Here is a 17,325-nt window from a genome sequence, read left to right as displayed (position 1 = left end):
GCGGGGGGCGCAATTAGGGCGCCCACTCTGTGGCGCTCTTTTGATGAGGCGGGCATAATTATTCATGTTCCCCCAGCATCCACCGCAGCGGGGCCTCTGTTGCGCCCTCCGCCCACGCCGCCGCGTATTTTTGGCGCGGCCTCGCCTCCTGGCGTCGGCTGGCCGAGCCTTCGGGCGGTGGCCCCTCATGCAACGCACCCGGTCGCCGTGTTTGTTCTTTTTGATCTCGCGGACGTTTAGGCTATCGCTTCGCTTCTCTTATGTTTATCTTCGTCTCGCCGAGTTCATTGTGTCCACACGGGCTGCGTGCCTCGACGCGAAAGCGAAATTTTGAGCGTGTGGTTTTTACTTTTAATATTTTTGCGCGTCGCAAACGCGAACGCGTGATTGATTGTCTGTGCGCGTGCTGCGGTTCTATGGAGGAGAGTGGCGCGAATGTTACGCTTTGACCCGTTAGCTACGATTCACTGCAGGACGTTGTCTGACACCATCTTGGTAAGAAAGTGTTTCAGTAACGGCACCGGCTTATTCGTGTGGGTCTAGAACTCACCCTCTGTGAGAACGAAGTGTTCGTGCAAGTTGACTGCCCGAAGGCAATGATGTCATCAGCTGTTTGAAAATCCACGTTGTCACTATCATACGCCTGCTTATTGTCTCCACTTCAACTCTATTCAACGTGGAAGCCTTGTGGAATGGGACGTCAGCAAAGAAGGGGTCGAATTCTTTAAGCTTTTCGCACGCAAGACCGGTTCATGCCTAGCTCGTGTCTGGGACCTCGACAATCTTGGAGAAGTTATCAGAGGGTGGCAAAAGAGGGAACCACTCCCGAACAACTATAGCCTGAGAAAAGTTATAAGAATTTCTTTTTTGTTCTATTTGTTAACGTCTTGTCTTCCTCAGCGGAGCCGTATATTAGTAGTTGATTACATAGCGCAAGCGCAAGGACGGAGGTTTTTGTTTCTCGCTGCGGTGTCACACACGTTGACTTTTTTTTTTTCCTTCCTTTGAACAGAAAGAAGCTGACGCAGAAATGCAACGCTTTAATAAATAATGTTTGCGGCGTTTTGAACTGTTTGTGCGATCATTTTAGTCGTATACACAACTCGTATGGCTCATTACGTTCGCGCAGTATGATTAATATTGCCGAGCCCTTAGTCACTACAATGTTTGCAAGATCAAAGCGTAAGTGAGTCGGATAAATAGGTCATGCGGGGTAAGCAGATGGAGTGCAGGAAACACAAAAGGCTTAATTCAGCCGTCAAGCCACGTAAATATAGGCAACCGCGTCTTCCAATCAGCGGCAGTAGGGCCGGAGCTCTCGAAAGCCAGCGAAGTTACATCGCTTCCCTTCCTGCGATTAAGGGCATACTTTTTACATTGCGCGCAAATGAAGCACACTTTTCGCGAAACGCGCTGAGGTTCTTTTAGAGCGAGAGCGATAAGATTTTGGCAGCCTTTCTCGAGCACAAGACTGTCTTGGCCTTATGGGAGTGTGGCGTCTTTTTTTTCTTTCCCGCCCACTTTCTTTGAGATAGTGATAAGATTTTGACAGCCTTTTCCCAAACTCACAGCTCTTCAAGTCTTATCGCAGAAGAGGCTCACTTGTATGTGTATTCTGTTTTTTACGCTTTCCGTTCGCTCCCCCGCCATAATCTGGCGTCGAACCGAGACTGGCAGTGCCCAAAGTGCGGCTGGATGGGCTCCCCATCCAGCGGATAGCACGCCGGAGCGTCTCGGCTATTGATTAACTCCCCCCTCCTCTTCCGGCGGAGGCACGCCAAGCTCTTGCCGGCCCCGCCGTCGGCAGCGGAGAACAAAAGGACCGCGTCAGCGCTCTTCTCTCGGCGGCGCTGAATCGCTCCCCTCCGTCGGCGGCCCCCGCTTCGCCGCCGAGCACGCGCCGTCGGTGCGACGTGCCGGCCGCGTCCCTGCCCGCGGCCGTACAGGCCTCGTGCGGCTGACGCCGGCGGAACACTGGCAGAACAAACTCGGCCTCTTCGCGCGGCAGGTCACGTTAAAACCATTGGTGAACGTCAGGCGCATACGCCACTTCTTCCGCCGCTGGGGCTCCGGTCAAGACTCGCTCGCTCGCGAACAGTTGTTCATCGGCCGGTGGTTTAGCGCCCGTCCGCTGATCGACTGCCTCGCAGCGCAGTGAAGTGCGCTTAGCCGAAGCCGCTTTTCGTGAGCGCACTGGCAAGCGTTGCAGTTTCGCTTCGCTCTGCTGCTTCTCTCTCCGGGCTCGGCGACGTGATGCAGCCTTGGCTTTCACGTGTCACATGGAGAGGATGGGAAAAGCTTGTATTGTAAGCCTTCTGCCAGCTTTTACTTTCTTTCTCCGCCGACATGTCCGTTTTGACCTCGTGCGGAATGAACGGTTTGCAGTAAATGTCGGGGGCCTAAATGAACGGGCTCACGGTAAACGCATCCACGCAGTTCGTGAATAACGCCTCATTGATACTGACAGGAGAATGCATTGCAAGTGACGCCATCGACTTTTCCATAAAAGTGAACGGGACCTAAAGTATTGTTTTTATTATTACTTTTTTTGCATATGTAATTTTACCAGCAGCGACTCCAGTATGCACTTGCATTCAAAAAAAGAAATGGGCTGTCCGTTGGCTACCGTCAACACCGGTGCCATCGCTAACCATTAGCAACTCGCATGCCAGTTGGTTCCCGTTAGGAAATCCTCCTCAAAGAGAACTGGCCGCGCGATCGCTTGCGATCACGATGCTTCTTGGCAGCAGAATTAAACTGGGCTCAACGTGGCCTGGCATCTCGTTTTTGTTGTTGTTTTTTTTTCGTCCTGTAACGTTCCTCAGAAAAGCAAAACGAACAATGCGAAGCGCCTAACTAAAGAAGACGGACGCAACACAAACTCCGCATTCTTCGTCCTTCCTTTCTTGTGCCGCGCGATTTGTTGCACGCAAGTCGGGAAGCGAATCGAATTAGACCCGTTCGCCAGTCTTTGTTTTCTCGAAATGATCCGTCGCTTTTCAGGTGTCCCCTGCTCCTCAGGGCGGGTGGACCACCTAAGAGACATGTCTCTTGCTGACTGACGACGTGCGCGCACTCGGTAGCAGACAGTGGGTGCCCTCCTTCCGAAACGGTCTCCTCTGCCGCGCTCGCTCAGAGCGGACCGCGCGTGCGGTCCTATTAATGGCAGCGGGGTCGCTCGAGCGATGGCGCGGGCCGCAGCCGCTGAATGACAGCGATTATACGAAGAGAAGAAGGGGGGGAGGTGCATCCCCACTGAACGCCGAAGGAGGGGGCCTCGAATCGGGTCTGTCGTCGTTCCACTCGCTTCACTCGTCGTCGGCGGCTGTCCGCACCAGGCGCGCCCCGCTCTTGGCGCGATCGGGACCCCGTTAATTGGAGCCTCCGAGAAGAGGCACCGGGAATCTCCACCGAAAACCGCGGCGTCGTCGGGCTCGCCGTTCCACGCGGCTTCTCCCGCACACCAGTCGATGGCGGCAAGGCCCGTCCTGCTGATAGAGACTTTAATGAGGAAAGCGGGAGAGATCGGCCGGAAGAGCGCTCCTTTGGCTCTCTTCTCCACGTGCGGTTAAGGGAGATGGCAAGTAAGCGTACAAGGAAGAGAGAGAGAAGGGAGATGGAAGATAACGGTGACATTATCATGCAGTTAGTTTGGTCCGCCTGTGTCAAGTGTTTACAGACCAGGGCGAAAATATCCCAGACATGTTTTGTTCGCCGGGCCTCGTTGGGCCGTTTTGCCGCTGCTGGATCTTTGAATGGTTCAACACCTAAGAGGGTCGGGTAAGCCAAAAATATGTCTCTGCATTGAGGTGTTAACACATTTTAATACCTTGGGCAAACCAAAGGTAGAAAGGGAATCACGGCTTTGCATGTTCATCGTCGACGTTTCGAGCGGAACAAATGACGGAACTATGGTCGCCATCTCCTCCATACCTGGCCGAGAGGTCTTATCGTTTGCAGCATGCGAGCACTGGAGGCCCCACGTGCGCTCCCTTACTCGACCGAGTGGCATGCGTCGCGCGCGCAACTGTTCTCAAAATTTGACACACCGAGACATTGCGTCCCGTTAACCAACGTGTTGTTGTTCGCCGGCGTGTTTGGTTCAGACCCTGAAATGATTCTTGCTAAATCTTGCATCCAGGTCACCTTTGGACGAAAATATTAGGAGCGATGCGCGCATTCTCAACATCACCCCTTCGCCCCGTTAAGCTGGCTTCGGTAGCCCTTCGTGGTCTGCTCGGAAGCGGGCGACGTGCGTTCGTGAAGTTCGGCGGTGCTCCCCAACTAGGCGAAGCGCAGCGCACCGGGCCACGCTAATGAGTGCAGGCGAGTGCCTCCGGGCCATGGGCACCGCTCGCTGCGACCGCCGCCGGCGGTTGCCTTGCTTCTAATTGGAGCAAGCCTGACCGCCGGAACGTGATGGGTCGGCTGTCACGCACATCAGCTACGCTCAGCACCGTACTGATTTTCGATGCGTCACTTCGGGGCCCGAGAAACGACCTTAAAGTTATGGACGGCTTCAAGGTCCGCACTGTTATCAACATATCGTGTTATATTTTAAGCGTAAAATGCGTTTAGCTCCAGTTCTAGGCGGGTTCAGGCCTACAGTGTCCGGGAACTACGGCGAAGCTGCGCTCGAACATGAAGCCGATAATCACGCCGAACCTGACGCACAACATTCCAAACTCTCTGCCCCGACAATATTCAGGTAGGAGCACATCAAAGAAACCGGAGCTCGAGACCAGGCTACGGGCTTCAGCGGGTAGCATTGTGTGTGTTACGGTGACATCCTTTCCACATCGCTCGGAAGCCGCAGCATTTGCAGCGCCGAGACGTACGACAAGCGTACGGAAGGGTAAGGGTACGTTTGCGCCGTAAACGCCGTGTGTGTACGCGCCCCAGCCTTCAGCTAAACCAATAGATGCGGTACGCCTTTAAGAGTGCCTAGCGCCTCTAAACGGTCCGTGCCGTTCATCTATCTCTGTACGCTCCAGACCCGGGTCAACATCACTGCCTCTCAACGCGTCGAACCAGAAGAAGAACACGCTTGACTCAAGAAGTCAAAATTTTCGGAATGAAGCCGTCCTAGACTGTGCTACGCCGAAGTGCTTGCATTTACTCTCGACAACGAGATGGACTATGTATTTTTGTTTTCTTGTTGCACTCGGCAACCATCTTGTTCTTATCTTGGCTGGCGATGTTTCCTGGAAACATAGACATATTGGCAATCACTGTATACGACAACACTGAAATTTGAGCAAAGTGCACACACCAGCACAACGATACGTCTACCCTACAAAAAGCGCAACGCCTACAGCTGGTGTTCTGGCATTGATCCGATGCGCACCGTGTTTAACATCGAGTGATCGATTTTTTTGCCCAAGCTTCTTTGTGCCTTTTCGCGCCCGTATCACCAAGGCTGTCTACCAGTGGAGGTGCAACCACAGGGGTTAAAGTGACGGGAAATGTGTCCGCAGTTTCTTAAATTTAGTATGAATTCTTGTCTTCGGTAAATATCCAGAGTACGGTGTAATAAAAAGCGGCAACAGTAGTTCGTAAAGACACTTCTTTTTAAAAGTCTGTTGCTGAGATAATTGGGAAATGCCGTGAAGTCACTGTGAGATAAAATGGTGCAGAATTATTGTGATATATCTCGTGAGATGCCACGACCCTTCTCATCTTCGCGTATTCAACACACTAAATACAGGTTTATGACAAACGACTGTCGAATTTAGCGACGAGCTGGCCGTGGAGCTTTTGAAGAACTCCGTATCGCAAGCACAAGTCTCGTGACGTCGAGTGCCGCCGTCTGTCCCGCTACTCGTATAGTGGTATGCTCACCAGTCCTATTGCTTGAAGAATGCGCATTCGTAGGAGCACATCACGGGTCTAGATCGCGCGTGATGGACGGCCACGATCTCACTGCGTCACAGCATGCGATTGGAAGCATAACAGTTAGCAAGCATTGAGTTTGTGTGACGATGATCGCAATGGCGCCATCTTCCGTTAAACCCATGAATCGCGAGCTTACAGAGACGAGAAACCAAAGTGTACACTTCAGCACAGAAAGCAAACAAGCGTTGCTGACATTACAGAAGGTGCTCATTAGGAGCAGAAGCCAAGTTTTCGGTACATGAATAGAAACAAAGTTTAGCTAGAAAAAACACCAGACCTCCTTTTTGTTTTTTAAGTGATGCAAATGTTGGCTTGGTAAGCGTAACGCATCTGCAAGTTCTGTACGCTCAACGGAAGTCATTACTCTAAAAAATTTGATCGTCTTAGTAGCTTAAGGAGCGGCAAAACAAATGACGGCCACCTTCCCCCCCAGTTCCTTATCCTTTAATCCTTTTGTTTGTCTTCTTTTTTTTTCAGCAAGAAAAAGTTGTTTAGGAGCAAGAACACCACGGAGGATTGCAAAATAATTGAAAAGTAGATCGGTGCAGCACATTCGGCGCATTTAATGGCAGCGTCCTGGGAAAACAAGACACTGAGCTTAAGATTTAATCGTTGCGTTCGAGCAGAACTTCCATCTGATGTCGCTTTCTTCCGAAAGCTTTCTCGTGCACGACTTTGACACGGAGTTCCCTGCAGCTGTCGGATTACCGCGGAGCTGTCAAGTTCGCGTCGACTTGCACGGTGGCAGAGCTGTCAGGTAGGAGGTGCCTCTTTAGGGTCGGCTCGTTAAAGCGCAGCATTACAAGAGGAAAATCAGCTGGTTGGGATTAAGCGAACCGCAACGCACAACTGTATGTTTATCACAGATTTAGCCTGCATGAATTTCGCTTTGTAATTTTTGTATTGCCATAGGCGGATTGTCTGCCTGTCCAGAAAGAGTAGATTAAGGGCTTTCACTGACGCAGTTCATATATAGACTTTATGTACGTTTGTTAACTTTCTGTGTTTAGCAAACGTTCTGTGTACATCTTGACGAATGAGTGCTTACTGCTAATATCTTCTCAAGCGCAGCCCACGACACCGTCTGGTCGCATTTCTGCATAATTGAGCACCACTTACGAGCAGTAGGAACAGCGTAGATTTAAAGATACAGAGCCGGAAGAAGAAACTTCTTTTTTTCTGCGGTGACATTTGCGCTCAGGGTCCATTCCAGAGGTGCTCCATCACTGAATCCTAAACATGGCTCGGGCAATACTGTAAGCCTAATGCAAGCTAAGCACTCCAATAACAGATTCGATGCTCACTTTTTGACTTCTGCAGTTCGCTCCTGGCGCTGAAAATTTCGGCAGTCTACAGAGCTTCTACTACCTGTTTATTACGTTTATCTTTTTACATGTCTTTTGTATACAGACGCGTTTAGTTGTCACCGTTCGCATATCGTGCTTCTGACTTCGTTAGATTACATGTTAATATTTTGGTAATTCCGCGACGGAAACGAGTACGGACCGCCCTTCTTTTCGCTTCCTCTGAACTTTTCGACCGGGCGTTGGTACTTTGCCTGCTTGCTTAAATCAGATGTAAGTCACATTTTTTTCTTTTAGGTTTAGTGTTGTTTGAAATCAGTGTGACGGAACGTACGTAATTTGCAGCGGGAGACTCGAGACCTCCAGTCCTACACTCAGAGCACAAATACTCCTCTATGGGAGAAAAAAGAAATAATTTGTCTTCTAGTACACTCCCTTTTATAAAACGGAGTGTTCTAAAGTACAGTTTACTCCCTTTATTCTCCTTTCCGTTTAAAGTAGATTCAAGGAAAGAAGGTACCTGCACTTAGAAAATACCTATGAGACACTTAAACGCCAGCTTAAGGGTGCGACGCTATAGCGTTAATTGGTCCCTTCAGTGGTCTGGGCGGTTGCTTGGGTATCATTTCGGACACACGGGCATTGTCCTTCCTTTCAGCATCGAATTACGCTTAGCATATCCTTAATAGTTTAATACTATAACATTAGAGATCCCTTACGTGCAAGTAATCCTCTGTCGACTAGGTTCTGCGTACATGCCCATACATACGGAATTTGTCTCTCTCCACTTAAAGTTAATGGATCGCGAGGAGTCCTCATACTCTACTGTGCCAGTTGGGAATTAGGACAAATCATCAGGTGGGCAGGTTGTGATGACGTCACAACATCACGTGACCTAGGTGGCAAGTGAGCTGCTTGCTTTTCTCGACACTCCAACACCACTGACACCGGGTTTACCGCTGAACGGGGTCCTTGACGCTATCGCCTTTAAATATTTAAATTACCTAAGGACTCGTTCAGGAATTTCACTTGAGCATTTTAGATGCAAAATAATAAGCATAGCTTAAAAAACATCTGTTAGTTCAGCGCTATCAACGTACGAAGTATTTAAAACGGAAAACGAACCCATCCGTGCCGGTGGTGGGCTCCAGCGTCTCGTAATTTACCGCTTGCTATAAATGAATGCCAGGAGTTGAACGACTGTTGGCAGTGAGTTTGCAGAAAATGAGGGAGAAAGAATTGTTGTTTTACAAGAATGGGCATCTTCAGTGTGTTGGCCGCATTGTCAGAGAATAAACATCGTGTCAGTAAGCTGAGCCATTTGTTTACTTCAAAGTTCCGCTGTTTTAATGGTTGAGAGCGCGAATTGTCGAAAAGAAAATTGAAATAGTACCCGTTGCTGGTGTGAGGTATGTCCGTCCGTAGATATTCGCTATTGCCCGCTCTTGGAGGCAGCGATTAACCCCAGCGATGCTGCGTAGGCAACGGCTCTAGTCCTGCCACACTGGGTGCCGCGAGGGCGAAGGGGAGCTCCTCCGCGGAGCCAAAGCGCTCGCGCGTGCCACCCAGCGCGGCCGCTTTAAAGGCGGCGGGCATCGGCGGGTCGGGGAAGCCTGATTATAGACTCAGCTGGCGTTGACGCGTCTTGAAAAATGAGGCCGCGATAGCGCGCGCACGCGGGCCCCTCGTCGTCGGTCGCCCCCGGCAAGGCGTTTTCGCCGCAGGCTAGGGAGCGTTGGGACAAGCCCCTCCTGCAGGGGCGGCACCGAGGAGGCCGCCTCGCCGAAAACCGTGCAGCGTCGTCGACGTTGGAGAAGGCGCAATCAGCCCACCCGGAGCGGAATTCCCGAAGTTTTTGCCGCACGCGGGAGCTCCTTGTGATTAGCATTTGGCTTCATTTGCGAATGGCTGTTAATGTGGCGACTTTTTGACTTCTTTGAATCGCTGCGGCCAGTCGCCAAGCTGTTGGCGTGCAGAGTTTTAGTACTCTGCTGCTGGTTAGCTGGCTCCATGACTGGCTAGGCTCGGCGACGCTGCATGATTTCGATGAAGTCGAGTGAAAGGTGGCTTTGGGAAGAGAGAGGGGGCGAGGTGAGCCGCACTCCTTCGCGCTGTGGGCACAGCGCTCGGCCCTTGTTGCGCCCAGACACGGTGATTAGCCTGCGTCGGGGCCCCGTATTTACAGCGCGCGAGCTGAAAGGCCATCGAGGCGCCTGTTTGGCTCGTGGAGAGTTCGCTAGTCGCGGTCCTTCCAACGAGCTGCTGCGAAATTTCCATTTTAGGACGGTGTTTTTGTTTTGTGCGTCTCATAGTTTTTACTCTGCTGTTATGTACTTCTGTGTATTTTTTTTCCCCGGCGTAAGTTCCCCTTCGCTGGAGTATTTGCGATGGAGCTCTCGGATTCCGTGACAATGGTTTGTTTGTCGGTGCGACTGTGGCTCCCTCACCACTGCGCAAAAATTTAGTGGGATTTAAATTTGTCTTAAGTTTATAGTTCCATTTCTCGACGGAACTATCTCATCCCATCCCCGTGCGACATGAGTTTATGCTACTCTTTACTTGCTTACGCAGTGAGGAGGACCTTCATCAGCTCTTCTTCGTTTGTGTAGTTGACAGCCAGAAAGCAAGATTATCCGAATCTGCTAGGAAACTCCGTTGATGCTGTTTTTGCGACACACCTTCCGGAGTTCTTTCATGGCAATATGACGTGGTTATCTTGTGAGATCATTATTTCGGGTGCCACTACAGAAGCGCCAAGAAATATGGGTTCGCGTAGCGGTACTGCAGCGTTGCTTATAATGTTTCATCTATCCAGAACGCATCTATGTTTATCATCGTCATTCCACTTTAGCGGTGACCGATCCACTTCGCCTAACGACGTTGCCAGCTTCCATTTTCCGGTCGCTTCCCACTCGGCACGAGGTCATCACGCGCCCGAGCATCTCGTCGCATGAGCGAGTTCCGGCTGAGCCGAATGCAGTATAGCACTGCGGAGAAGCGCCCCGCCACCCGGAGGGGTCGGCGTTCATTCCATTTGCCACCTCGTCCGCTGAGGAAGATGCGTGCGTTGCCGCCGGCGTATTCCATTAGCGCCTCCGGCCGCTCCGTCTTGTTTTTCGGCGTCACCTTAATTCCTTCGCGGACCGGCCAGCCGGCGTGATTGAAACTGCGCGCGCTCGCGTCGGCTTCCCGGTTCGCCCACTTAAGCCGCACGCTATGCTGTCGCCGGCTAACCGGACACGACAGCCGCAGACAGCGCTGCTACGATGGCTGCGACCGAGTTTGTCGTCTCCGATGGCCCTAGGCGAGGCTTCCATTGGCCGGCGCATTATCCAATCAAAGCTCGCGAACTTGGCGCCTCGCCGCGCCTGCTCGATGCCGGCGCGTCACGTCAACACTCATAAACGGTCGTTGTGCGCAAACTTGCTTTCCCGGTCGGATGGCTCCGCTTATCAGTACTGGCGCCGAGGCGAGATGGTCGCAGCCGGACAGTGGCGGCCGCCAAGCTAACTCTGGCCTTCTGCGCGCCTCCAGGGCAAGCCCAGTCCGACCGATTAAAGGGCTTAAACTCGTGTTTGCGTCCCCTGAAGACCACTGCCCTTCGCGCGCTCTCGCATCGGTTCCTTCTAATTGCACATCCGCGCGCCGTCTCTATCTCGCTCTGCCCGAGTATAACGCGCGGCGTCCGAAGCAGACAGAAAAAAAAAAAAAGCGGACGAAAATAAAGGGCGCGCAAGGAGCAGCACGCCAGAGAGCGCACGTGGCGCCGAATTAAAGCGGCCTGCTTCTTCACGCCGGGTGCACCGCCAGCGGCCCTGGAGTTTGCCCCCAGCGCTCGGCCGAGTTTAATTGCAAAGTCGAGTCCGAAGGAGCGGGCCCCCCAAGGATAGCAGCCGGACGTCGTGCGAGGAACTGGCCGCCGCCCTTCCTCAGCCTCCGTTGCGCGCGGGCTCGGCGCAGGGGTATTAGCAGTGCGCGTAGCGGACCGTGAACTGCGCGCCCTCTGTGGACGGACTGCGCGCACCGCTGCCTCCGGCGCGCCGCCGTCGCAAGGATTTGGGCGGAGGCAAAGAAGAAAAAAAAATGAAAAGTGCGCGACCAAGATTCCTCGACCTAGACGCAGTGTCGCGGAGCCCGCGTTCGCGACCTTTACTCTGGCACACAGCAACTTGGAGTGAGAAAGTTTGTTGGCGTCTCTCTCCGTGCCGCTTGGCTGCCGAGGTTGCGGTGCCGGGGCGGCAGTAACCGGAGCGCGCCTTTCCTAGTAGCGTTTCTCGCCTACACCTGTGTTGGGAGGCGTATCTGGATATCGCGAAGTTGCAACTGTCTCGGCGAGACCCCGGAAAGCGTTGTGCCTCGAGTAATCGCTCTCGGCTCGCAAACGTCTCTGGGAGATATGCGGGCGCTTTCGGGGCTGAGTTTGGTTTAGGGCTTTTTCGTTTAGGATTAAGCTGTTTCTATTTGTCTCACTATCAGCTTCTCTGAAGATCAAGGAGAAACTTTTGGCCCGCGTCAGACATTCTCAGCTGTCACTTCTGTTCTCCCGTCTTAAATGCTACATTTTAAGCTTATTTTTTTCTTATTCTACCTTATTGTTCTCCTTTTGGTGAAGGCGCCTAAAGCATTCGACTCGCACTCTTTTGTTTGGAGACGTGCTTGTTTTTGTGAGCATATCGGTACCTGAGAAGTGGTAGGCGTGGAGGGTCCCTGCTTTCAAATTGTATCAAGAATTGCTTTTCATTTTGCAAATACTTGTCATGCCTGTAATGAACACATATGGGCAGCTGAGTCGCTGTCCTGGATATTTCCGTATATTTAGTGACCAGTGAGGCATGCCAAGCCATGTATTAGTCGTGTCTTCGTCCTATCACGAGGCGACCGCCCGTGCGGAGCGTAACATTCGTCACGAGCTGAGCTGCGTGCGCGCTGCAAGCAACACACAGCCTCTAAACTTACTTTAATTTTGCACCTGAGTGGTACATATGGAATTGTCGGAATACGGAGTCCGTATGGTATGCACAAGTTATTCGACTTGCGGCAACGTGGGAGCAGAACAACGGGCAACACTAGAGTCGGAGCGTTCACAGGTTCCTGCAGGAGAATAGCATACATGACTGCCTCCTGTATGTCGCAAGCCCCAACTTATGCTACATGGCAAGTGCTCAAATAAAGAGTAAGATATGATGCGCAAAATGCATGGAAGCCCTTGTGCTTTCCTCGTGTCTTCCGTGCGGTTCCCGCATCCTAACCGCGTACATTCTCGATGATTTCCATATTATGGAGATAGCTTCATACGGAGTCCGTCTGAACTTCAACGTTTCCACGTGAGTTGTACGTCTGTACAGACCGCGTATGTTCCGCGTATGATTTCCATATGAGCTATACGGAAAACAAGCGGAATTATGCGAACCTTAGTGTGGAACGTTGCACTATACGGATACGTTGCAGTTTTCCACAAAGATGTCAAGGCAGAAAGCTGAACTAGTTTGTGGTTTATTATTAATTAAGAAGACTAGCGCTTAGAACCTGTCCTGTCTTTTTTCCTGTTTCTTCGTCCTCGTTCTAAGCGCTAGACCTTTATATTAATAATGAATAATTGCAAAGTGAGCGCAGGAGTCGTTCGATTCCTGGCACTGTGAAGCCATAGCAGGCAGCAGCTGTATAACGAGCAAGTAAAAAATGAAACTCCCGTTTATCTCCAAGGTGATGTTGGGATCAATTCATACATCTGAGCAACCAAAGTTCATGGCATGCACAAACCGTGCTGCGGCGCTCGCCACTTTATATGCGCGCTGCTAACCGATACGCGATGCTGGTGTCTTATGCTTAGACGGAGTTGGAATCAAAATGTAGGAAATTTCAGCAAGTAAGTATCGCGAAAGAAAGTCAAGTCTTAGTTTTCGCCGCTATTTTAGATTAAGCTGTGGACTGGAAAGCACATGGAGCGAATGGGAACAGAGGGTAGGTTGCATTTAATGCAAAAGATGCGGAGCGAGAGGTGGAAACCGTGTTTCTTATGCGCCATTTTCGCTTGTCCGAGATTCACCGCTGTCTAGAAACTGTTCGATCGCAGAAGGCTGCGCCGGTGGCGAAACGGGAGTGAAGAAGGATAGCTGTAAAGCTGAGCGCACGAAACTTTGCTTTGAGCGAACGATTTTTTTTTTTTTTTGCAGGTCTTGAGCGAAGTTTTTGGAAGAGGAATAAATATCGACCCGCCATTTCGCGCACAACTAAAATTTCAGCGCGCGCCCACTGACAGGCGGTTTCGCCTTTATTGTTCTTATCGCTTGAATACTCAATAAGCGCGACCGTCGCGCCTGCAACGTGCATTAAATTATCGTGCAAGTCTGTCGGCGTGCGCTTCGGCGTCGACGAAGCCTGCCTGCCAGCTTGAACGAGAGTAGAAATCCGCAGTACGGCGCATCGCGCACAAGTGAAGTTGGAAAGGGATACCTACCAAAAGGCTCGCTGTAAGAAAGAAGCCTGCAAGAAGCAAAACAATACCAAGAAAGCCGAAAGAGCCAGTGGCGCGCTGCCGCTATCTCTGGGACGCAACACTCCGGAAACGGAAGCGACGCTCTATTTCCGGCGGCTGAGAGCCCCGAAGACGCAGCCGGCGAGTTATTCGCCATATTAGGGCCAAGAAAAAAAGGAGTGGACCGCAAGTGGACCAATCGAGAGCGGTGTTGGCAGACAACAAAAAGATGAACACTAAGCAGACGAAAGGGTGGCTTCTTCGAGCAGACGACGAAGTGCCTGCAGCGCTCTGCCCGTGCGCGGGGCCCTCCATGAGGCACAGGTCCCGCCGTTTCCTCCGCTGATGGCAGCATCTCGCGCTCCGCTGCTCGACTGCTGGGCTTTTTTCGTCTGCTTGCGGGTTCAGCGTGCCTACACGCGGCTTTCTTGAGGGTCCCAAAAAGTCTGGCGGCCTGCGATCGCGCTATGACGACGCTCGACGGACTGCAGTTTACCCTGCATCGCCGTGTTCTAAATCTGTTCAGGCAAACCATCTCCTGTTGTCGACATGCGGCGGGACGCTGATATTTCATGCCACAGGGCAATTTCCTTCCTGCGTGCTCTTTTGTTCGTATGCGTACGCATCAGAGGGCGTAGGAATTGTGCGTGACGTGATGGATGAGAAAACAGAGAGGAAATTTCGCCCTGCGACAGGATGCGGGCCTGGCCTTCCAGATTGCAGGAAATTGGGGACGCCTCCACAAGCGGTGGTCGCCTACGCTGTGCACGAGATATGTAAAACATCGCAGAAACAAAGTGAATATTGTTGGGAAGGACACGACGACAAACGGGGCATTCTTGCAAATTAATGGATATCCCTACAGTTTCTTGTGTGCAAGGTGCGCGAATGCAGGGGTAGCCCGTAAATACAGATGGTAAATAGGGTCACCTCAGAGGAGACCCGTGCTGCGTGGTTGCTGAAAAGAAGATATTTGCGGCTGCGTACAGGTGGACAGACGTATGAGTGTACATAATTTAGTGGACGTTCGGTTCTTGCGGGGTGCCTCTTTGGCGACAACTTTCAAATCAACTTTCGAGTATGTGTAAAATTAGGAAGAAAGTTTACTCACTCCATTCATTATTATGCCAAATGTCTCCTTAACGATGTGCAATGCTTGATAGAAAGCGGATTATTTTGCTACACTTTTTTTTTTCAGCGCGTTGGCATTAAAGCGCCCATTATCGCAAGATGTGTCCGGCGCTGGCATGTGAAGCCTTGTATGGCAGGAGGCGAAGACAAGAGCGGAAGATCCCCTCTCCACTTTCAGGGGAAACGGGGGAGGGAGAGAGCTAGTGTGAGAGGTTAGAGGCAGAGAGGATTAGAGAGGACGGCAGGTGAGGGACATCGCGGTCACCAATCCGAGTTCAGGGGTGGGGAGAGTGGTGAGGGCGTACAGCGCGTCACATGTGCATTGATGAAATGGATCACGCCACCGGCTCGCATAGTCTAAACCCTTCAGCAACTGCGGCTGCAAATAAGGCTACTGGGAGCACTAATGTTAACGCATATTTTCCTGCATAAATCGAATTTGTCGTCTGAATTTTTTGTGTCCATTGAGACTCTTCGACTGCGTTCTAGCCTGGAAAAACGAATTACGTTTCGCGGGCTCGCCGAGATATCCTTAATTTCTGGTTTCGCATATCGTATGCCCATCAACAGTGTTCTGATAGACTGCAGAATCTAAAACAGCGTATACGCTAGCGTAGTTTCGTGCGTTAAAGGGTCGTTTTGATTAGGACTGTCGAGAATGCGCAGTCCTTTCATGTTATTCTCGTGTTTGCTTGTGTTCGTTTCGGTTGTGAGCGTTCGCTGTCGTTAACTTGTACACTCATCTTTAGGCGGCGCTATGGAGGGCGCTAACTGATATGTGCCTGAGCCATACGGCAGCTGAAACTGCTTGATTGTCGAAACTCGCTCTGTTGTCAGGAGAGGGCCATAAACGCAGTGGGCAGGACAATGTCTTCGTCCTGGTGGCTGAAGCGGTGTAAAAAAAATTATGACCATCATGCACAGCCTGAGTAAACCAATAAAAGGTAAAAGAACGAGAATAACTCAAGGACAAGAGACATAGGAACAAAAGCGACACACGGGCGCATACCCGGACTTGTGGGGGCACCAACGTGCGTTTTAAGCAGTGCGCGAGAACGCGACATCGGCAGGTAGCCACAGCGATGAGGTTCGCACGGGAAATTGCGGCATGTTGCTTCGCTTGCATACACAAAACAAAGGCCAGGGATCACTGTGACCACATGCCAGTCCCGTGTTCTGGCGTACTGCTTAAAACGCAAGATGATGCCCCCACAAGTCCGAGTCTGCGGCCGTGGTGTCGCTTTCGTTCCTATGTCTCTTCTCGTTGTCTAATTCCCCCAGTTTTACCTTTTAATGAAATAAGCCAACTAGCCCGCAAGAACATTCTACTGAGTAAACCAGATCGACGAAGGTGGTGTTGGTTTTTTTATGGGCCGGTTCACAGAACTGCTACCACATAACAGCACTTCCTGCTGTGCATGCAGAATGTTATCTAAGGAGCAGGCCAGCCACGAACAGCTTTTAAGAGCAAAGGATTCTGTGAAATCAGCATCGGTCCAGTTGGCGTCACCTCTAGGTGTCATTACAGAGTGTGGTTCTAGTGATACAGCGTGTACTACTGGGGCCAGTTTCACACCACGGATCCCCTGAAGTATCTTTTAAATATATTCTGCATGCCTGAGACGGTGAAATCTCTCAACAGTGTGCACCTACATGCTGTTGTTCAGTGAAGTAAGCAACCAGTTTTCTGACGTAGTTTTTTTCTCCTCCCTTTCTGCTGTTTCAGATGAACCGTCCAATTCAAGTGAAGCCGGCCGATAGTGAAAACAGGGGAGGTAAGTGCATGCTGGATTTCTCATCATGTTCGCTCCACAGCGGTGTTAGCCGGATTGCCAGGCGTCCTTTTTCAGGTTCTACGTTTGGTCATCTGCGCTATCACATATTTTGGCCACGCTTTTTATCGGTGCTGGCTGAGAAAGCGACCGCCCTGTTCTGATCGTTTCGGGATTTATCTCTCTGATTTCAGACAATTTTATTTGTCCGATACGAAAGAAAGCTCTTCTTTTTTGGAGCCTCGAGACTGCGCCGTAGTGAATGTTAATCGCATTTACTTCCTGGTCCCGGCACCTAGTCATCATTGCGCGTACAGAAATCGCGTTGATTTCGATGACGCGAAGTATCTTGGCAGTGCGAATGAAGAAATGGAAACGCGAAATAGTTGGCGCTCGACATGGAGCTTTGGGTCGCACAGTGGGGCGTAGTTCGTAATGAGAGGGTTCGTCGCAGCAGCGTGCCCGGATATGACTTGCCGAACCATTGCCGGAGCCAGGCGAAAGCGGAAATTAGTTCTCGCCTCGCGAGTTCCTCGCCGAGCAGCGTGAAAGTGTGGAGAATATGCAGTAGGGACGATAGGGAGACAAGCGCTTCTAGCGTTCAGCTGTCATTTACAAGTCGGAAAAGAAGTTGCGTCTCCGGCGTGCCGTCATAGCGAGAGCCTCATTCACGGCAGAGCGCGGAAGAGATCTCATCGCTGTTGTGCCCCATCCAGCCGACGCGAACGTGTAGCAGTAATCTAACCAT

The 17,325-nt window shown here is 51.3% G+C and overlaps 1 protein-coding gene across 6 annotated transcripts in view; it reads left to right on the top strand.

The window, feature by feature from the left end:
* Nucleotides 1-17,325, top strand: part of bru3 (CUGBP Elav-like family member bruno 3) — a 295,708-nt gene that overhangs the window by 96,419 nt on the left and 181,964 nt on the right. For all 6 annotated transcript variants that reach the window (XM_089548732.1, XM_089548731.1, XM_089548730.1 and 3 more), the window contains exon 2: nt 16,532-16,580. In XM_089548732.1, the coding sequence (XP_089404858.1) occupies nt 16,532-16,580 (49 nt within the window). The remainder of the gene's footprint in view (nt 1-16,531; nt 16,581-17,325) is intronic.

This window comes from Amblyomma mixtum, chromosome 6 (genome assembly GCF_055824585.1).
Source record: "Amblyomma mixtum isolate Tamu chromosome 6, ASM5582458v1, whole genome shotgun sequence".
In the NCBI taxonomy this organism is placed as follows: Eukaryota; Metazoa; Arthropoda; class Arachnida; order Ixodida; family Ixodidae; genus Amblyomma; species Amblyomma mixtum.
The sequence above is the reverse complement of the archived record's forward strand: the minus strand, read 5'-3'. Positions and strand labels throughout refer to the sequence as shown.